Raw genomic sequence first — 22,768 nt, forward strand, 5'->3', positions numbered from 1 at the left:
TTTCTATTTGGGACACCTTCCAACACATTAAAAAACAGCACTTCTTTCAATGGTTTGATCTATCTTTACTGGAAAAATCTTGATCCTTCCCCCCACCCTGCTCCCCATCCCTGCTACCCTATCGTGACCTCTTTTTTCATGCTCTACTTCTAATTAAGCAAAAGACCAGGCATCTGTGTCTTTACTATCTTATTTGCAGGTGAGATGCACAAATTTTGACAGCATGTTTGTTAATCAGTTCTATTACCTAATTGCTAATTAGTACCATATTGCAAATTAACAGTATTACAAGCACCTAGCTCTCAAGAAAGCAGCAGTGGCAATATAATTTCTGTACATTCACCCAGTCTAGGAAAACTTGTTTTGGTTGCCTTTTTTTTAATTATTATTTTTACTTTTCTTTCATAACTCCAAGTATCTGTCTTGAGCTTACCTGGGTATGTTTAAAAACACTATACACTGGAACTTCAGCTCCTGGATCTTTGGAGTCAGGTCTGTACCATCACACTACAAAGCCAAAGTGACAGAGCACAGAGAAATTGCTGAATGGAGCCACAGACAAGAGAAGTGTTGCTGCTTTGTAACAACTTTCCCAAGACTTTCCTTGGAATGTGTTGCAAATGTCATGCTCAAAACTGAAAAGTAACAGAGCCATTAAACTCTCACCTCACCCTCTCTCCATTCCCCCCTCTTCCCACGATACTATGACACAATTTCTTATACTTACCACAACTTTAACATGCTTGGATAAATCTCTTGAGCTTCTTTGCAGAAAATCTGTAAAGGCTGCCTGCAACAGAAATAAGTGCAGGAACTGTCATCAGCATTTCCTCTCTTCTCTTTCCTCATTTCTTATCCCACTACAGAGCTAATTACCAAAATGCCATCCTTTTGTCAAATGTATTTTCTTGCTCTCAGGAGATAGACCTTTTTTTTTTTTTTTTTATTATTATGATACTTCTCCTTTTGAGAGGTTACCCAGAGAAGGTCCTTGGGTACTCAAGGATTAAATGCAAATTCTTGCTCACATATTTGTTTCCCTGTTTAAGGCACATGGGTATGGTGTGAGTCATCACCCAGAAAGACATTATATGTCACGCATTGTCAAACTATTGTTTTTCTCAATAACTACATTTTAGGATGGAGTACTGTCCATGTACCTTCTGAATGCAGAAGTGGGCAATTTTATTTGTATATTCCCATCTAAAAATGAATCACTCAAAATAATTGATCTCTGCCCTCCACTCCCCATGACTCTACATCCAAGAGTATTTCTCAAACCTACAAGCCAACGCTTGGGGAATTTCTCTAGGAAAGTCAGTATCAGTGTGCTTCCCAAACCCTAAAAGAAGCAGAGCAGTTTGTTGAGAAGGTTGTGAACCAGAAGGGGAATCAAGACACGACCAGTACTATGTCCAAAGGAGTAGCATTTCTCTCACCTGCTAAGCTCTGTAAAACAACAGTGCTTCAGGCACTTTCCAACAGACACATATGTGTGGCATTACCAGAAACAGTACGTGTGCACTTTAAATTGCAACAGGCAAAATGAACTGGCATGAGCTCCTGATGTGAAAAAGTGAGGGGGAAAGTACTTCAGAAAACATTCAAACAACTAAGTTAGCATCATTCTGTAAGATGAATCACAACTCACCCCTGCATAAAACATTTTATTTCTAAATCGGCTGTTGAATTTCTCTGGATTTGCTTCTGTGAAAGGATAAAAAGGAAATATATGAACACCCTAATAAAAGTAGGCTCATAGTACCTTCACATTCCCTGCTAGCACTATAGTGCTTTTAGCACACATTACTCAAAACATAAATATTTTTTTTCTGTGTGGAGGTCCCCCATCTGTGTCATTATCTGATATCAGATTTCAAACATTGATACTGAATTCTTCCCCTTTCCTGGAGAGTGAAAAATAGATGGAAACATAAGCAAAGAGGTAAGAATACAATCAGTTAATTTAGCACCTCTTGGACTACCCATTTTATGATCCCTCAGTACCATTTGTGAGACTTCCATTTCTACCAATGCAGAACAGACCTCTAAGAATTATCAGAAACCCATGAAACGCTAACCCATGCTTTGAAGCAGGAGTAAAGCATTAGTAAATTACAAGATGAAACAGACATTTAAATTCCGATGTGTTACAAAGAGATACTGAGGAACAGATGTCTCTGTCCAAATATTCCTGCAAAGAAAAAAAGTGGTTACTCTAAAACATATTTAGAGACCTGTTTCATTTTGATTAGACTCCAAGAGACAAAGAATTTTAATGGGCCAGTAGTAATGCACATCTATAGTTAATTATTCTCACTTAAAATAAATGTGGGTTTTTTTCCTATCTTGAATTTTTCAGACTTCAACTGCCAACTGCTAAATCTTGTTATACTTCTCTGTCAGATTAAAGAGCCCTCAACTATCAGATATCTTCTCCTTGAGTAAATACTTATAGACAGTGATTAAATCGCCTCTTAACCTTTTTTTTCTGATAAACTAAATGGAGCTCCTTTAATCTCCCAGTATAAGACGTGTTTCCCAGAATACAGGTCATTCTTGTGCCTCCTTGAGAACTGCTTTCCTAGTCTGTGGCATCCCAAGATTTCTGCAGCAGCCCTTCTGACACTGTATTCTGTGGTAGTACCAGCCACCTACCCTTGCTCAGTGATTCTCTAGTGAACATCCAACTTTCAAGATAGTCCTTCTGGCTAAAGCATCACACTGGTGTGAACCCTTCCAAATTACTTCTTCTCAAATGACCACTTGAAACAATGCTTCTACTTCTCTTTGAAGTCACTACATCTAACAGTACAAGGCTCCATTTTGTAAAGAATGAGCTACTTCATGGTTTTTCTTTGACTGCTGAGCTACTGTGTTTTCCATTTGCTGTGTCGTGGGTGAGCCTGGAATGCAATCAGGGCCACCTCATCTTCAAACAATTAATTTAACTGCATAAGTAAATCTCATCTCACTCACTGAGCTGACAGCTCTTTACATCAAGTCTCAAAACCCCATGCTAAGAAGTGGGAGGCTCCTGAAGGCTCAGTGCCTGTGCTGCCCATTCTCTGATGTGGCTATGCCAAATAGCTCCAGAGCACTGGCTCTTACATAGCTCTTACAACAAATACTGACCAGAACCCAAGTCCCAGTTTTGAATAGAAAAGGAGCCTTTCTGAGATCAGGGACTCAGCATTCCGAACTGCTTCTACTTCTGATATAGCAGACAAGCATGGGTAAGGAGGAAAAACTCTTTCTGCAATGTGGAATAGAGCCTAAAATTGATTAGAGTGCAAGTTTGACTATAGAAGTATATCACTGACTTCATATTCAAGGCTCATTCCATCCTCACCATTCTCAAGCCACCAAGGGAGTAGGAAATGGACCATCTTAGACACTGTGTGTGGGGGTAGTGGGGGTGTTCTGCAAATGAGGTAAGATCAAACAGCATGTTCACAGGGATGAGGTAAATTGCTTCTTCCCTGCTTCACCAAAGCATAAGGATAACAAGGGAGGAAACTGGAAAGAGTCACTACCCAGAACACTTCCTGAAGACGCAGAGCTAGATACCCAGTCCTCAAGGCTCAATCTGAATAGACGCAAGAAAAGTATAGAAGTTGCCATGGAAAAGACCACATTCATGTACAGGTTCCTCTGAGACATCACAATCCTTGCTTCTTCTAAATATAACAGTTGATCAATCTCCATTACATAAAATGCCCCGATAGGCCAACAGTTCAATTTATTTTATTTTGATTTGGCAGGGGGCTGGGGCATGATGTATGTTTGTTTTAAAACTATATGTGATTACAACAGCCCCACATAAGCAACTGCATACAGTCACTTATCTTAATGGCCCAAGTGCTACCGTCATGAAAGTGCTTTAAGTTTTGTTAAAAGTACTGCTAAGAGTTTCTCTAAATTGTCATCAATTGTAAATGAGATCAGAATATGTCTGGCTCTGCTTAATTCATAGAATTATAGAATAGTTTGGGCTAGAAGGGATCTTTAAGGATCTTCTAAGTCCATTCTCCCTACAATGAGCAGGGACATCTTCAACTCAATCAGGTTGCTCAGAGCCCTGGCCTTGAATGTTTCCAGGGATAGGGCATCTGCCACCTCTCTGGTTCTAGCGTTTCACCACCCTCATTATAAAAAAATTTCTTCCTTGTATCTAGTCTAAATCTACCCTCTTTTAGTTTAAAACCATTACCTCTTGTCCCATCACAACAGACCCTACTAAAAAGTCTGTCCCCATCTTTATTATAAACTCACTTTAAGTATTGAAAGGCTGCAACAATGTCTCCCCAAAACTTTCTCTTCTCCAGGCTTAACCCCAATTCCACAGGAAAACCAAGAAAACCCACACACCAGCAACACCTCCAAAGATATAATCTTTTCTCTCCTAAATTACATAGGACTCTCTCTGTATATTTTAGCATTTGAGAAGGTAAGGAAGACACCAGCAGTAACAATTGTAAGAGCAAACACTTATGCTACAAAAAAGCTCTCCTGGACACACATACCCACTCACACAGAGCTTGCTCTGCCAAGTATTTTTTCACCCATGTAAATTTTTAAAACACTGGCCTATCTAGAATAACATACATTTTTTATAGGGCTCCATAATTTCATTATTAAATAATGCCTCCATTAAGTGAGAAAGTAGCCATGCATTTCATCTATACAGTATATTCACAGTCACATTAGCAATGCATAGTGATATGCATTCATTAAAAAATGCATACAGCTGTCATCATTTCATTCCTATGCCCTTTTGTGGCCCCTCATTATTATTCCTAAAGCTTGAAGCAGTCTTAAACATTATAAAATATGCATTAGCTCATTCCATCATGTATCCTGCTCTTTATTTAGCATGCCATTAGAGTCCTGTCTTTTCATCTTGAAATGACACTCTGATAGTATGAAACTGAAGATAAGGGAGGCTGTGATTCAGAAAAAATACCTGCACATGAAGCTGTAACGACCAAAAGCTGAACACAGACAACTGAACAAGGTTTGTTTATACAAGCATGCTTGGCTAAACTATATAAATAGAGCAGTTTACATCAGTCCAGAGCCCACTTGTTAAGGCACATTTGGATCTGTACGGGGTGGTATAACCGCCATCAGCAGGGGACAAACAAAATGTTACAACAGCTCAAATTCCTGACACACTTGTGGACATTAAAGCATTTCACTTTCATAAAGACACTTTGGGTCTGTACCAAGTCCAATGATACTATGCTATATTCATCCATAGGTAACAGCTGTTCAGTTTGAGAACACAATTAGCCTCCTGCTACTTCTACAGCCCCTACAGCTTTTCTCCTCCCTCCACCTCCACACTTGCACCTGACTTTCCTTTCTGCTCTTACTCTGACACTTCTGCATCAGCATAAACCTTCTTTATATCTGTACTTGGTATCTCCTTTATAAGATCAAAATCTTAAAAAAGCTCCCCTTTTAGCCCTTGTCCTCCAGTGAAAGCCATTTTTGATAGCCATTTTTCTTTGTACTTTTTTTTATTTTTAAATCATGAAGTCCCTTGGAAACTCAACTTCCTACTTACACATAGATTGGTTTCTGACATTCCAGCTTTCCTTCTGCATTATAAGAACAGGATGTTAATTAAATCCAACTCCATTTGTAACCCATAAAATAACTGCCCATTCCCAAGGCTAAGGAAATAAAAAGTTCCTATTACCTCTAGATTCATGGAACTCTAGTGTAACATGTGCATCAAATCCAAGGCTGAAGTAATTATTGAAGACACTGAGAGGAAGCTGTAATTGGATAATAAAGAGACATGTAAAAATAACACAAATGAAACTTTCCATGACACACCAGGAATTAACTACTTTAAACCTGGCATCTCATGAAAACCTATGAAGAAAAAAGTGGAATGTATCAGGGAAATGTATGCAGAAGGTTGCTTTAAAGGTTAGTAATGGCTTGTGGAAGATGATCAGATACAAAAGCCCAAGGAACACAAACATATCTACAGCGCTCCATGATCCTATATGTATCTCTGTAAACACAATAGGCTCCTTACGCTATCAGTGAGATTTCCCATAATGCTGCTCCACTTAACATGTAATACAGTGGTTTCCTAATTGCTGGCACTTCAAGCTCAGCATGGCAAATGAAACTCAAGCTGTGTTCTTCCTGCTTCATACATAACCAGGAGCAATGCAAGTCCCAGACATGAAGCCCTAAATCTATTGAGGATGCATGAGGCAGGGAAGAACACATCTGGCCTCCTCATCATTACACACACTCAGCAGGGTTTGTAGAGAGAGAACAGTAGCATCCAATAGATAAACTGGAAATGATAACTGAGAACAGGAAAATGTTTCACACAATCATTTTTATTTTTTTAAATGATTGTAATACTTTCAACATCTCCAGTCCAAATGACATATTACTATAAATGTGATCCCCTCAAATAAATGTTTTCCCACTCTTCGACTATCAAGATACCCTAATGGAGATTATATGGAGACCCACACACAAAGAAATTAAATACAAAAATACACTACACCTTGCTGTAAAGTAGGAAACAGTTGGAATCCATTAGAAAAATCTTAAGGAATAAAATTCTACATCCTGTTTTTAGTTTTGTCTAATTTAGGAATGGATGGTAGTCACAGGGTTGCTTCTCCTGCCACCCCAGGTTAACTAGAGGAAAAAAAAACAACGACCTTTCAGATAAAATAACAGGGATTTTTTCCAGGATTTAGTTCTTGAGATAAATGCTTAATGTCTGGGAGTTACAAGCAACAAATAAATTGCTGGCATGCATTATGTTTCACACACCTCTGGAAGCACTGGCAGATGACAAGAGCAAAAGGAGCAGATGCAAACAGAGAACTGAAGAGTTTTAGAGCTTCCTCACCCATGCAGTTTACGGTATAACCCAAAATATCCTATAGTCTCTATGGGAAAAAGAAAGCTCTAACCTTACGTGCCCCATCCTCCAGTTCATCCTGTGGCAAATCAGGATTGCGCTCAACCTGGAGATTCCAGCGGTCCAGCTGGACAATGGTCCCATCTTCTACATGGCACAGGATCTTGGACACTGGTTCATCTGTGTAACCCTGACAGCAGAGTTCCACCAGAGCATCAGCCATGGATAGTGAAAGCAAAGCAAGTCACTCACCAGCTACCTGGCAGACCTCCCTCCTTTCACACAGGCCTAAAATGCCAGATCTAATGTTCCTAAAAACACCTCAAAACATTGCTAAATTTTGATATATCAAACACATAAACAAGCTATTGCTGAGGTGCACAAGTCTTGTGCAGACAAAGTGAGGTCATAAGGAGAAGAACTCTATATTTGCCTTGCTTGGAATAACTCCAGTGGTATTGTCAATAGCAAATATAGAGAAATAAAGTTTAAACTATGCTTAAACTAGAAGTCTGAATATCCTCCTCATTACTTGGTCTGAAATACCAGGCAGATACATATACGTACACTTTTATTACAGCTACTACATCATTAGTAATTCAAGATCCCAGACTGGAAATTGAACCAAACTATTGTGCCTAACTGAAGTAGAGCTTGGACACATCCCTGATTGCTACTTTAGCCAAAATGAGGTTCCACCCTACACAGCTAAATCAGAGCGGCAAGTTGAGACCCACATGTAAGAGTACCCCAGTCAGTGCTTACCCCACCCCAGTTGAGGGTACGGGCAAGGTCATTCCCAGTGCCAAGCGGAAGGACAGCCACAGGAGGTGGGGGGCTGAGTTGCAGCTCATCAAGGATGGAGAGGATCCAGCCCACCTATAAAATGGGAAATGCAGAGAACTGATAGTCACAAAGATAAAAACGGATGGAAAAAAGAAAAAAGATGTATTTTGATCATATGCCTTTTACAGAGTAAAACAAAAGGGAGAAGAATGAGGATATCTGAAATTTAACCCTAGAACTGCCCCATCTGAGGTTTCACCTTTTGGAGAACAGGTACAGCAGTTTTGGAGAACAGGTACAGCAGTTTTCATTAAGTTCCTGTGCAAGCAGAAGCAATGGGATGTGAACACTGGTTATCTTTAACAGCACACAGAGATACCAAGGAAAGCAAGCACATAAGCTGCCATTCTTTAAGCAAGAAATGAAAACCCATAAGATTACACCTGGTATTATAAGGTAGCCTAGATATTGCTCTGAAAAATACTGTATATAAAAATGAGTGAAGAATAATATAGACAACTCCTTTTTTTTAAAATTGCTGTTATGCTAAAGGAAACTAAACCTTTGAGAGCTGTTATGAATGAAGATGCAAGAGACACATTAAAACAGCACGGTATCTCAGAGCATGTCCTGGAGTAGAGGGTCCAAATGAAGTCAAGCAGGGACTTGCTCACAGGTCTCCCATTACCCAGACAAGAGACCTTAGTGCTGAATTATTTCACTCAGTGCAAAGCATTTTACATATATATATATATATATATATATATATATATATATATATATATGTATGTATTCTAGTCACACTTATATAAAAGACTAGAATTAAAGAAACTCTAATGCTCAGTATTGAAGACTGGGTTGGAATGATGAATTTGGCTCTTTTGTATTGCAAGCTATTAGGTATTTTAGAGAGTCATTTCTCTCTCCTGTCCCTGTTCTGGACTATGTAAAATTTAAAATAGAAATCTAGCCAGAAAGAACAAATTACTGTAAAATTTCCAAGGGGGGAAAGAATTGTTGCTGAAGATGCCATCAAACTTTTTATGACTGAAATAGGACTATTTCTTAAACTATTTCTCACCTTTAAAAAAAAAAAAATTAATTCCAATCTTTGAAAGAACCTGTGCCACAATTTAAAATAAAGAAATAAGAAAAAATAAGCATAAGATAATAAAGTGTGATTTTTTTTTTTTTTTCCCTAAGGCCAGTGTTCAAAGATGCATCTCTACTGGAAATGTGAGTTTTTAAATAAGACAGAAAACTGAAATCCTAACTGCTCCTGGACAGGATTTTTTCTCTCCCAATTAATATTACTATGTTTTTAAATAGATTAGTAACCCAAACTGGGATGACACTGGAGCTTCACAAATGGTGCGCTGAATAACATGAATTGGGAACAACAGTTGGAATTTGAAGGACTGAAGAGGCAGTGGCCTGATAAAAACAGCAACCACCACACTATTCAGTATTCTACAGTTTGTCTTTCACCATGACTCTTGACAGATAGATTTCATTTTGTATAAATAGCATTCATCAGACAGCTACTTATCATAGCCAATTGTCCAATTATTAAAGCATTCATCTGGGATGTGCTCCTGTATGAGAGCTCATTGTCTGACAACAGTCATCTGAATCACAACTCAGGAACTTGGATGTCACCAAAGGTACTTAAATCTATCATAAATACCATGGTAGGACTACGAGTCCTTAAGGAATTTTCAGAGGTAGGTAAGCCTCTACCTTTCAAAATATCTAACCTTCAGTACTGATAACAGAAGACAGAATAAAAAGTTACCATAACTTCACTGGGGCCAGGACTTCTTAAAGTCCTTTATCATTACCACTGATTTAATCCATACATCTGTGCCTCAGCCTCAAACTGGTACAGGTAACATTACAATACCTACCGTTTTGTAAATGCTTTTAACTTATAAACAGAAACTTCAAATTACTAATTTGTATGTACAACATTGCTATTTAACTTGAGGTCATTTCTGACCCTTGTACAGTAGTTTTACAATCAAGGATGACACAGACTCATTTCCCTGTAAACAGAAAGCTCCTGACCACTTTGAAAACAAAGTTTTCCATTTATACCCTGGAAAGGAACAGCAAGCAGCAATGATGGAAAAGTTACAATAAGTTCTAATTCACCTCAGTAATGCAAGGTAACATCTGGTCTCATTGAATATTCACTAACTCCATTTGAGCCAGATTTTTCATTTCTAGATGGAATGGCTTTGGGAATAACTAGATATTAATTTGCTTCAAACTAAGCAGCAGCAAAGGTAATAGTGGAGTGCTGTTCATACTAATGAGAAGGTGCTGCCACCTGTCGCTTGCACTGCTCAAAGGGAAAACAGAGGATGGTCAGACTCAACAGTTGCAACTCATTCCTATTTTAACATTTTCAGGATGAAATATTTTTTCCCCTATTAAAAATCCTGGCTTCCTCAGATGGAAGAAAAAGACTTTCAGAAACAAGCAGAAACACTTCTTTGCAGCTTATGCCTCCTGCTAAAGCAATGCCTTGGACATTTCTCAAGGAAAGTTCAAAATGCAGTAAAAGAGATCTCTTATTTTCCCAGGTACCAGAAAGACAGCAGTCTTGCAGGAGAAGCACTAGCATTTATAACCCCCCTACGGCTGGGGTTTTAAAAGAAGCCACAAAATCAGAACAGAAAATTTCTCCCAGAAATTCCAGCAGAGATGGGTTAAGTGTTGGAGTTCAGCTCACTACACCATGCCCTAAACTTCTACATATATAACTATCCTGGCCAGTCATTACACCTTGCCATTACCCTCCTTCCTACTGTTACAACTATTATCAAAATCATATTTGGGGAACTGAGTTTCACAGATATTAAAGGTCAGTTTTTCAACTGTATTTAAGCATTCAGTGGCACAGACTGATATTTACAATATTCCTAAGTATGGAAAGAGTAATACAGTTGTAATACTTCTGTTATCCACTCAGGGCCTACAGACCCTGAACTGTAGAGCCTGTCTCCAACTGAAGGTGCCTAAATCTTTTCAAGATCTGACCCTATTTCCTTATCCAAGAACACACAGAAATTCAGTAGCAAAGACAGACACTGAACCTGGATCTGACAGATCCCAAGCTAGTAATATGACCAATGCAATATTCTTCCTCACAAATGCTTTGGAAAAAAAAAAAAAAAAGTGATGAAACTCACTTTCTTTAGGCACAGAGGAGTCCCTGTTAATGACTGTACTTGGACATCATGGAGGCAGGAAGATTTAATGGCTCCAAGATATTGACTTAACCTGCTAGACCCTAAGATCTATATAAATAGTGAGAGGAGATCAGCAAAGTTAAGTCTTTTTTTTTTTAAGCTGTACCAAATTTATATGCACAAAGCAGATAAGACCTTGGACATTAGTATCTGGCTCCACCACTATGCAAGCCAGGTCACACAGAAAACTTTTAATAAAATTAAAAAGGTGGATTTCACAAGCGTAAGGTACATTATCTGGCTCTGCAAGCATCACGAGATGGGAAACCCACAACTGCAAGGAATTTAATGACTTGGCTGATGACTGCAGGCCTGCCAGGCACCTACCGTCCCATCCCCACCACAGGCCAGGATCCGCAGGTTTGGCACTTTTCTGTACAGCTCCAGCCTGGCCAAGAGAGGGAAAGGAAAAAAATGGGGAAAAGTCAGAATAATAATGCAGACACTTTTTATGCATTTTGTAGTGTGACATAACCACTACTTACTGCATTTTCAAATATTCATTACTAAGGATGTGGGTGGAAGCGGGAAAAAAATTTAAAAATGTAATCTTGGTACTACCAAAACCCTTGGCAATGAAGAAGCATCAGCCCAGGCAGCCTCAGCCAGCATTAGCCCCAACTCAACCTGAGCCCTGTGGCTCACTTCACACCTTCATACACACACAAAACCACTAGGATGTGAAATGATGCCTTCCACCATGGTTAGGCAGCCCTCCTGAGGAGTATTTGATCAGTTTATCATGTTCCTAAGCTAAATCTGAAACACCAGATTCTCACGTTCCCTCTGAAGATGACAAAATCTTTCATTTTTCTACTATCTTAAAGCAAACAAATATAAACATTGAGTTTAAGCAAAATTTAGTGTTCCTCATCAGGATTTTCTGAGCCACCATTTCTGAGGCATGTAGAACATGACAATTTTTTCAAATGGTAATTACTTTTAACACCACAGAAGGTAAGGAAATCTAAGAGAGTTCTTTCTCTGAATATCTGATATAGGATAGGATACTAACAGTAGAGCCAAAAAAAGTATCCACTGAAGACCCGCTCCTTTAGTTGCATGAAAGAGAGCCATAATGAAATATCCTGTAATGAATGGGGTACATTCACAGGGAGAGAGCTGAGTGACCAAAGGACCTAATTCTCCTTTAACTTCATTACACATATTTGAAAACTGTATGGCTACCTTAAAGCTTCTATACATCATGAGAGGATCAGCAGTGGAGATATTTCTTCAGGGAAAAAAAAGCTTAGGTGCCTTGAATAGCAGATACCTGGACCATTCTTACACAGGTAATTTATTTGATTTCACATTACTATCTTTCTGTGCTACTTAACTTGTGAAAGTAGTGCTGAACTAAGTAAAGCAAGTATCCTCATCTCAACTACCACACAAGGATGGTCTCTCAACCTTTAGCAGAGAGGATCAACCCTTTAAAGACAGATCCTCCCTCCCTTGGAGGAGGCTCACACTTCAGCTGTTGCCCAGATAAGCTGAGCTAGTTACTCAGCAATCAGAGATATTTGCATGCTGCTGTCACATATGGAAATCTGGAGGCAGCCTCACCCCACCCACCATAACGCTCAGCCATTAGGGAATGGTCAGGCCCTGGGATCAGCAGTGAGTCTGTCTTGTAGCTACCTGGAACTGGCACTGTCTGACAAGGGGGCAGCTTCTGATCTCTCCTCACAGAAGCCACCACTGCAGCCCTACCCCTCACTACCAAAACCTGGATACATAAACCTCATACACCAAGCAGAACTTTGTCTGCTTTCCTGATCAGAAAGAATTATGGACCACAAAGTGCTGAAGTCTCAAGTACTTACGCATCTCTTGGCCCTTCCTGAGAGAGATCAAAGACCTGGCGTGGATTCAAATACCACATAAACATTTGGAGAACCTTGGTGCCCTGGAAAGGGAGAAAAATCAAAGGAAGGAAATTTTGAATCATTTAATTATTATTAGAAATGTTCATTATTCACTATATTTGGATGGCGTTTCTTTCTTCTGTGCTTTAGAAAGTAAACAAACCAAGAAAAAGGCAAACTAGAAAATGGCAAAGCAGATGACTGCTCCATAGAATAGCAACCCACCAATCTGGGCAGGGTGCATATGCATACATATAGACTGAATTTAACACCACAGATCACTAATGGTTCATAAGAACAGTCATTTGGGGTCAGATCAAAGGTACAGGTCCCACAGCAACCTGTTCTCCTGCCTCTCACCACCTGCAACAAGAAGAAACATCCATTATCCCACACCACCTTCAGTCATACATGACAGCAAGAAGTTGAACAGACTCATGGGCAAAGACACCATCATACTGAACAGTGTCCTGCCCACTATCCAAGCAATGATGCTGCTCCGACCTTCACCATCACCACCATGAACACTCATAACTGTAGCCCTCTACCATTTAATGAAGCAGGAGCCAAGGAATCTATAGCCTACAACCACCCCAGTCCTCCCTGAGTACAGTGTGGCCAGCCCATCACCTGAAGATACAGTTTCTGCTTTCTCAAACTCTTGGGTTCATATTCTAGACACTCTTAATTCCTTCCTTCATGTTCTACCCAGACACAAAGTGGCAGGATCTCTTGCTAGCAGAAGAAGGTTAAGAACCCTATGGGATAAACTTGTATCCAAAAGTAATTCAAGAATGCATTTCAGACATGGCCTGGGAGGTGCAAGTTAGGAATTTTCAATAGCTCCCACTTGTGAAGGATGGCTCTTCTGTCTGACACCTTCCCTTAAGTGGAGAACTAAGAATAGCAGTCAAAGTGCCTAGGAAAATGTATAAGAACAGAGAAAATAAATGGGATGTTTGCTGTAGGTATTTCCCAGCCTCAGCTATTTTCAATTCATAGAACTCTTGAGCTAGAGGAGGATACAGAACTTCAGTAACTTTCAGGGTTTTCTCTCTAAATCTCTCCTTCAGCCCATGTAAACTTTTAGCATCTGCAACATCCTATGGCAAGGAGTTTTAGAGCTGAACGCCATACTTACCGTAAGAAGGGCCGACTTTTTTCTTTGTTTTGAATCTCTCTTATCAGTTTCCTTTGATATCCTCCCTAATTCATCTAACGGAGGAGAAAGTGACAGTGGCTATGGTATTCTCCATGCTCTATAGGCCTCTGTTTGTATCTTTCAACAATCTTTTCCTTTCAACTAGAAACTCCTGTTTATCAAAAGGCACTCAAGATTATTTGATATTCAAAAAGTGGCAGAACTAATCTGAAAAACATGCACTTGGATAAGTTTTAATTGCAAGAACCCTAAGAAAAAAGTGTGCTGCATGTAAGTCACTAAAACTTAGTTCTCTGGTACAGTACAAGACCAGAAATTATTTTTAAATGTCATAAGAATGTGTCATTTCACATTCACTAATTGTACTAGACTTTCTTAGTAAAATTAATCAACTTTTTGGATAAAAAAAAAGAATCTTCATTGGCAATTCAGATTTCCTGCAGAAAGATTAAGCCTTCTGAAAACCTCCAAACTATCATTTTAGATTTCTTTCAAGAATCTGAAGATAGGAATACAACTACTCAAGTACTGAAGTATTCATTTCATCCATCCAATTCCACTGAAGTTGAAAGGGCATTCAACAGCAAGGACCTCTTCTGAGGACTGCAGTGGGGCATAGAGTTCTTCCTATCTGACTGACCAAGAACTAGTCTCATTTGCAGAAACACTGTTGTTAAACTACAGCTTTGTGACCTGGATCCAGATGGAAAACAGATGATGTTCTTACCTGATTTCCTCCACTTTTTGGATTGACAAAAACCAGCAGTGGCTTCATGAGTGGAGAGGAGATAGGCTTTATCACAAATGGCCGACCTTTGTTATCCTGAGGATCAGAAACAAGAAACAGCTTTAGAATAGGCTACGTATGTTTCCCTGGCCTAACATGTGCAGGAGACCCAACCTAGCTCTGACAAAACTACCTCAGGTACTGGAAATAGTACAGCCATGTTCATGTGGTACTCTCCTGAGACTAATTTATTCAAATGAGACAATGAAGTAAGAAAATAATAGGGAGGGAAAAATCACTCCAGGCCAACACAAAACTATTTTGAAATTTTACTCAATATTATTTCCACAAAAAGCAATTATTCACACCATGCTCATGTGTCAGATAAAGTGCTATTTCTAATATGAACACTTTTTCAATGGAAAATAGAATGACATAAGCTACTTATTTCATTTACAAGACAAGTTGTATCAGCACTTATTTGCACTTATTTGCAGATGATCTGTTTCTGAATTCTTGGCCTTGCTGCCCTCCCACCTTTGAACAAATGCCACATGTCAATGAGAAAAATATTTGCCTCCCTACCCCTGCAGGACACCAGAGACCCCAGTAGTGAGGGCACTCTCCTGGGCTGTGGAAGACACAGCTTCAAATTTCTGGTCTGCAGTTCTCTTACCACCCAAGCAAGGACCTTAACCAGAGAGCCTTGGCTAGGCAGAGGTAAGCCTCCCTCCACCTCTCCCATGAGGCTGTTATCCCTCTGTATAACTAATCCACTAGTCAGTATCTGGAAACAATGTCTTCTATAAGTTGCATGGTAAATCAAACCATCAGATCATTCAATCCGTTTTCTCTCTCTCTCTTTGTGGCCCAATGTCAATGTTCATACAAACAGAATATTTCTAATACAAGATCTCCAGAGGGAGACACCCTCAAACAGGACCAGACCCTTGCATCAGTGCATTCACCATGGATTTCACAACCCCAGTTTCACACTCCTGCTCTGCCTAGTGCAAACCAAGGGTCTGAGCTGAGTCTCTTACATCCCAAGGGAATGCTGTTTTGTTAGGCTGCTGGTCCTTCTGGAGTCTGGTATGTTGTTTCTTGAAAAAAAACAACTCGGCAAATAAAACTTCTCATACGGGTTTTATCAAAACTGATCTCTCCTCACAACAAATTCAATAGCATGGAATTTTCCAGTGGAAAAAAATATATTAAACACTGTAGTAAAACAATTAAACTTTAAATTCTGCATTTAGACATTTAAACAAAGGGAGCCTGATTTCCAAAGCACTTTAATACCTACTTCATTGCCTCTTTTGCTGGCTTTTCTTTTAAAAGACGTTCTCTTCTTTCGCCGTGTTGAAGTCTTTAATGAGTTCTACATCAAAAGAAAAAAGAATACATGAAAAGCAAAACAAAATTTAGAAGACAGGCCCAGACAGAGCCCCTTTACGAAGCTCTTCCATGCATGTCCACTTGGAGAATGATAAGAGTATCTGGCACATGCTTGAGATTTAAATTACATGCGCTGCATGCTTTACACTTCCACACCACCGTTTATGGAGAAAGCCACACACGGAGACCAGACTGGTGCTTTGGAACTGGAAACTTTCCCACGCTGTGAGGGGGGAAAAAGATCAGATGCTCCCATAGACTCACATAACACCACATGTTGTACCTGCCAACCCTCCCAATAGGGGTAGGAGACGCCCATTTCCCCTTCGGGGCTCCAGTCTCCTGCCCAATCAGGCTCGTCTCCTGGTATGGAGACCACCTGCATAAAGATGTAATAAAAAACATGATAAATGAGATATTTTTCATGTTTTTTTTAGGAAAGAAAACAACAAGTTTTAGCTCTGGCAACCATTATGACTCAACATAACGTAGGCCACCATGGCGAATGATGCTGGCACTGTGGACTCAGTTCCAGCCTATCAAGAAACTTGTGTGTTCATCTACTAAGGAACAAACTGAACTGCTAAAATTTAAGTATTTGTGTGAGGGAGGTGTTTGTGAGGGTTTTTTTTACTTTGTTTTTAAATAACAGTATCATTTAACTACATAGAAAAAAATATAAAACCTCTTGTATTTTTGCAGAACTTACTAAAATAGAACTTGCATCAGAGATATTCTCCAGACTGGCAATAGCCTGCTCAGCGATACTAAACCAAAAATTGTTCTAGTGTGGTAAGAACAGTCCTAGAAGGGGAATTTTATTTATTTTTTAATTATTTTAATTCAGTAACTGAAGTCATACCCGCAGGAAACCCTAATCCCTTCCATGTGATTGAAATTTTGTATTATAGGAAATACTGTAAATATTTTTGCAGTATTTCATCTTCCAGTCTAGCCATCTCCAGGAAATAAAGTAACACAGGAATTAGAAGAAAGTTTATTGATTATTTTCTGGCTTCAAGAGGGGAAGCAAGATCCACTCAGCTCATCCAAAAGTTCATTTCTGCCCTGACCTTATTCAAAAGAGCACCACTAATGGAAAAAGTCAATGAGCAGAGATCATCAAATCCATAAGCAGTGACATCTGTCCGTAATCCTGCTTGCTAACCAACGTTAACAAGCATAGCTACTAGATTCTGCTTAACACCTAACAACCACTGCCAGAATTTCAAGACTTCAGTACAACACATGAGACACAGAAGTTAATGTTTCCATATATCTAAGAAGTTAAGAAAACGTAACAGCTATCTAGCTCAAATACCTGAAGACACCATCCTTTTTCACCCAGACCAGGAGAAGCCTGATGCAGACCACAAGGTTCCCAGCTTTTTGTCACCTCTCAACATTCCTTGTGGACCAGGTTATAGTCATGCCTTGTTGCTTACTGAAAATACTGAAGACAAGACAGCTCTGTAGAGCAATTACAGGACACTTGCCCTTTTAGACCATACTTTGAGAAACCACCTAAAAAAGTGTTTGTACTTTGATCACTGATACAAAGTGATCTCGAAAGCATGAGAAACCACAAAGACTGCACTGACTACAGAAGTGCATCAGCAATATCATCTGCATGGTGTTTCATCGCCCTACCTCAGTATTCAGATTGACTATAGACAAAAGACTTTACGTCAATAGAAAGGTAGAGGACATTACTCTCAAAGCTGACTCTCATGGGGGCATTAGCCTAGTTCCTCAGCCATTCTTTGAAGAAGGATTCTCCTTGGAGCAGGGCATAACACAGGACAGAGAGAGGAGATCTAGTCAATCCACAGTCTTGCCAGCAGTTCACTGAAAGGTCAGGGGCATATCAAGCCTTCTCCCTGTGCTTCAGTCTCTCCAAGAGTAAAATTTAAAATATTTATCCTGCTCGTTAAGTGCAGTGAATTCACCTGGCAAGTATTAGTCTTTAACCCAAGTTAGGTATTATACCAGGCAAGTACTTAACTGTATCTCTGGAAGAAACACTGTACTTGTTATTCTACCTCCACCATGGGTGGACCCAAGCTCAGTGAAGTTCTTCTGGAAAGGGCAAAGACAGTTCAGTAAAATCCTTATTAATTTTAAAAGAATAATTTAAAGAATGTTTAAGTGTAGTTGTCATTAAATCCCATTATAACTTATGTCTTTCCTTGCCTATGGGGGGTGGGGTGGAAGAGTCATACAGCTATATTAGAGAAACTGTTTTAGTCTAAGCCTCTATTCACGATTATAACAATTTTTGTTTCCACACTCAAGAAAAGGCACTACAATATGCTATGTCAAAACTATGTTATTTTACCTTTTTTTTTAAATATGCTTTCACCTGCAGTGTTATGACAACCTACAGCTTTGCTTTAATGATTGCAACCGCATGTACACATCAGATGAAAGGCAAAAAAACTCCTTAACCATATACAGGTTATGTAGAAACATGCAGAAGAATAACAGCCAAGAGTAATCATCAATCCTTGTACACTGAAGTGAAGAAATGGATGCATATTCCCTTGTCCACCTAACAAGGTGATGAGTATTTTACAAATATATAATGTTATTCAGCAAAGTACCTGATAACAAAGCATACCTTTAAATGGGCACCATATGTAAATCCTAACTTGCCTCAAGAGAGAAAACTCTCCTTTGTGGATGTCAGTTTGACCATCTTCAAAAATAAATTTTTCATATTATTGAATGGTCAGTATTTCTCAGTGAGCTTAGCTAGATGAATAAAAGAATTGGAGTCCTTGTATGGTGTCAGGTGGCATGAGGGCCACAATCTCAAAAGCAAATCCAATGGACCCTTTCAACATTTTCACTTCAGCCTTCATTTTCAAAGGCTTTTAGCATGCTGGACTCCAAATGATTTAAATAATGAACAGCCTCTGGGAAGGTCAATCTTGACCATCTTCCGGTTGTTCAAAAACCACTATCAGACAAGCCAGCTGAACTCAGCAATTGAGGAAATAAAGAAATAAACCCAGAAATATAAATATTCACTAACACTTTTAAAAGATCCTCAAAGAAGGAGAAGAAAACACCATGTTTACTCACCTTGAAAAGAAAAAATTGGAATATTACAGTTATTGCCTTTGCCTTCCCAAACAGAAGACAGACTGAATCAGTAGGTATATCAGCCAGATCCTCCTTATTATCTACTTTCCTCTCACAACATAAGCATATATCAAGTCCATTGCTAGAGCTAACACGATTTGGACTACCAAACCTCACCTATAACAAAACACCAACAGTCAACAGGGATGACCTACTTTCATCACAACCTAGGAGATGGAATTGATTTAAACCCCAGGAAACAGAGCTGGTATCACAGTGCTGGAAGCACTAGAAATCCATAAAGAAGTTACAGAAGTGGCTCACATGAATAACATGGATAGGTATTGGGAGTTTTCCATTCATGTAAATGGGTCATTACATATAGGGCTACCACCGATCCCAAAGCGATTTCAACCATTCTGAATATTCCTCATCTTGCAATCAATTGCTTGCAAGAAGCAAAAGCTCCCCATTTAGAATGTAGGTTGTCAACAGAGATTTGTCCTTAACCAATTACACCATGAAGCTTCACTACAACATTGCTGGTAATCAGAGGGGGAGTGTGCTCTTTATTCAAGCCCAATATTTGATAGGTGGTGACCCACGTTGTACAAAATAAGCATGGAAAACCATTTTTTGTAGCAATAAAAATAAAAATTAAAAGTTAGGGCAAGATTTTGCTACAAAAAAGCCATCTTATTTGCTTAAAAGAAACAACCAAACAGGATGAAGGCACCAGTAAAATTAATTTCATATGAGTAGGGAATTCAGTTCAGGAGTTGCCTGTGACCAATGTAAGTAGTTAATTAGAGCTGAGGAAATATTTTACAACAAAAAGGCTTCTAGCCAAATTTATTCCGGTTGTGGAATATGTGAAAAACAGACTGCTGGTTACACATTTATTTACTATCTGAATTTACAAAATTTTGTGAATATTGTGTTTGTATTCTGTGGATTGAATGCACTGAAGAGTTCATAGTGTTTACCAAATGTTCGTATAGGGTGAAGAGGGTTATAATGCACAGAAGTAGAGCTGGCCAGAAACAGCAGGAGAGGAGAAAATAGTTCCTAAAAAAATAATAAATAACAAGCCTTGTGCCAAAAATCTGAAAACACATCTGAAAGATGCGTTAGTATTTTCTACAGCAATAAGGATTCATTCCCCAGAACTAATAGCGCAATGGGTGCTGTTAAGAAGTTTCATGGAAATATGCCCATATTTCTTTCTGATTAGCTAGATCAAAATATCATTTTGATCTAGCTAATGCTTCAATTACTCAAGATAGGTTTGGGGGTTTTTTTCATGCTACTGACCATGAATTTCAAGGACTCAAGATGTGATGGAGAGGGAATATTGCATTGAAGTACTTCCTCTCCACTCATGACTCAGGCACACAAAGCGACATTTTAAATCTTTATTTAAAAGCATTTTTCCCTTGAATTCTAATTAACTAGATCAGATTTTTTTTTTATTGGCACTTTTCTGAAAAAAATAACAGACAAGAAAGAAAATTCTCTGAAAATATTATAAGGAAGGTATCCTGCTTTGGTCAAATGACAAATCAAAATAAAATTACAACTGTTGATTACTTTTTTTACTAAATAGAATAAAAGTTAAAAAGATTGAAGAAAGGCTGCTTTTAGTAAGGTCAGACATGGATACATCTATCAAGTATGACATGGGTGCTGAAAATTAGCCAAGGAGATTAAGTACCTGTCAAGGACTCAGATTCTTCAAAAAGAGAGGAAAAGAGATTCTTCTGGGGGAGGGTGGAGTAAAACTAACAGAGAAAGAAGAGTGTGGGGAGAAAATACAAATGCCAAAGAAACCTTATTTCTTCATAATGGAGGTGGCTAGCGATCTTGCCTACTCTCTCTGGACCTAAAGGAGAAATAGCAGTCTCCTTGGACAACTTTGATTAAGCTATACATATATTTCCCCTTCCCACCTTGTCTTTAATATCCAGCTTATTAGAAATGCTATTCATGCAAAAATCTGACAGTCATATACCTAGAAGGGAACTAAAAACTGAACAGCATCACAACTTAAGACTTTTTTCCAGTTTTATGGGACTAATTTTGTCTTGCTACCTTGCCCACAGTCTAAACTTCTCAGCTTCTTGTTGACAAGCAGGACACAAAGCCAGAAAGCCCAGGGTCAATTCCCAAGGATGGACACACTAACATTAAGAAAGACACATCACTACTCTATAAAACCAGCATTCCTGTCAATGGAGGAAACAAGAAAACATGAGTGGGAAGTTCAAATATCCCAGAGACTATTCATTTCAGAAGAAAACAAACCAACTTGTTTCAGTGCTTGTGAAATAAAACTTTTACCAGCATTTCTGACTCCCTGATATGTTCAGTGTTTGTTTGTCTGTTCAACCTGGAGTGACAACAGACTTTTAAAGAAAAAAATATTTCTTGCATGATGTGAATCCCCTTTTAATTTTTGGCCAGCTCTCTTTTGGATACCTTTTCTCCCTATTGTGTTCACCAGTGAATTATCCTCTCCAAGACGTATCACATCCATTACAATAGCTCTGAAGTCTAATGTTTGTTACCTGCAACTAAATGAGCACATGGGCTTATTGCGGACATTCAACAAGCACAGATGTAAATAAGATGCGATTGTTTAAATGTCCATTGACAGAAAATTCCGAAGGATGCCAGCCCAACTACAGCAAATTCTTCAAGTGAATGTTTGCGAACAGTTTTTCCCTGTATTTGCTCAGCTCTATTTAATGAAACATGCTTGACTGCCTGCAACACAGGGGATTTCTTTCAGTATGCTCACTGAACTCACAGTTAGAGGAACAAATCTGAGCTGGATTTGCTCAGAACAGAAGTCAGGGTTGCTGCTAATCATCCCAAACAGGGAAATCTACTAAAGGGCTGGATGGAGGTGCGGGAGAATACAGGTTCATAATCACCATGGATGTATGCTGGGTTTCAGGGATAGAAAAGGGTTGAACAAGCATGCCTTAGTGAAGGAGTACCGAGTGGCGAAGCCAGGTTGGCCCTGTGCAGCCATACAGCTCCAGAAACAGACATCAGCATGCAGTTACCTGAGGTTTCTTCACCTTAATGATCCAGGTGGGAGGCACAATGACAGCAGCGTGAGCCCCCAGGGAACATGGCTCCTCAATGTGATGTAGCATGAAACAGGTGACTTTGTTATGAAACTGGAAGAGAAGAAAAGAGTCAATAAGGAGATCAAGACAGACAAAGGGGAGGCATAGAGAGGAGCAAGAGGGCGATGGTACAAAAACTGGAGCAATGTTCCCAACTCCACCATCTTCAAGTTCTTCAAATCATGGAGTTTTAGGAACATATAACTAAAGATCATCCTGTCTAGCCACGCCTTCTTACCGAAACAACAACCCAAAACCAAAAAAGCCCAATCACTCCTACTTAAACACAGATCGCAAACTGAAGACCACAACCTAGTCTGATGCAGCTGTGTGTATTAAGAGCCCTTTGGCTGAGCTGGCAGCGATGGGAGGTAGCCAGTGACTACGTTGTGCAGCAAGAATCTCCTCTTCTCCTAGAGGACTCATGTCAGTC

General features: G+C 39.2%; 1 protein-coding gene across 7 annotated transcripts in view; it reads right to left on the reverse strand.

The window, feature by feature from the left end:
* The window catches only part of DGKI (diacylglycerol kinase iota), a 178,614-nt gene that overhangs the window by 92,281 nt on the left and 63,565 nt on the right, over positions 1-22,768 (reverse strand). For 6 of the 7 annotated variants that reach the window (XM_026867972.1, XM_026867968.1, XM_026867970.1 and 3 more), the window contains 11 exons: positions 22,270-22,386; positions 16,020-16,094; positions 14,714-14,809; positions 12,783-12,865; positions 11,281-11,341; positions 7,676-7,789; positions 6,963-7,100; positions 5,708-5,786; positions 1,652-1,707; positions 728-790; positions 434-507 (listed from right to left, as the gene is read on the reverse strand). In XM_026867972.1, the coding sequence (XP_026723773.1) occupies positions 434-507; positions 728-790; positions 1,652-1,707; positions 5,708-5,786; positions 6,963-7,100; positions 7,676-7,789; positions 11,281-11,341; positions 12,783-12,865; positions 14,714-14,809; positions 16,020-16,094; positions 22,270-22,386 (956 nt within the window). The remainder of the gene's footprint in view (positions 1-433; positions 508-727; positions 791-1,651; positions 1,708-5,707; positions 5,787-6,962; positions 7,101-7,675; positions 7,790-11,280; positions 11,342-12,782; positions 12,866-14,713; positions 14,810-16,019; positions 16,095-22,269; positions 22,387-22,768) is intronic. The other variant, XM_026867969.1, reaches the window with a different exon arrangement.

This window comes from Athene cunicularia (assembly GCF_003259725.1).
Source record: "Athene cunicularia isolate RWA chromosome 1 unlocalized genomic scaffold, athCun1 chr1_part2, whole genome shotgun sequence".
NCBI lineage: Eukaryota > Metazoa > Chordata > Aves > Strigiformes > Strigidae > Athene > Athene cunicularia.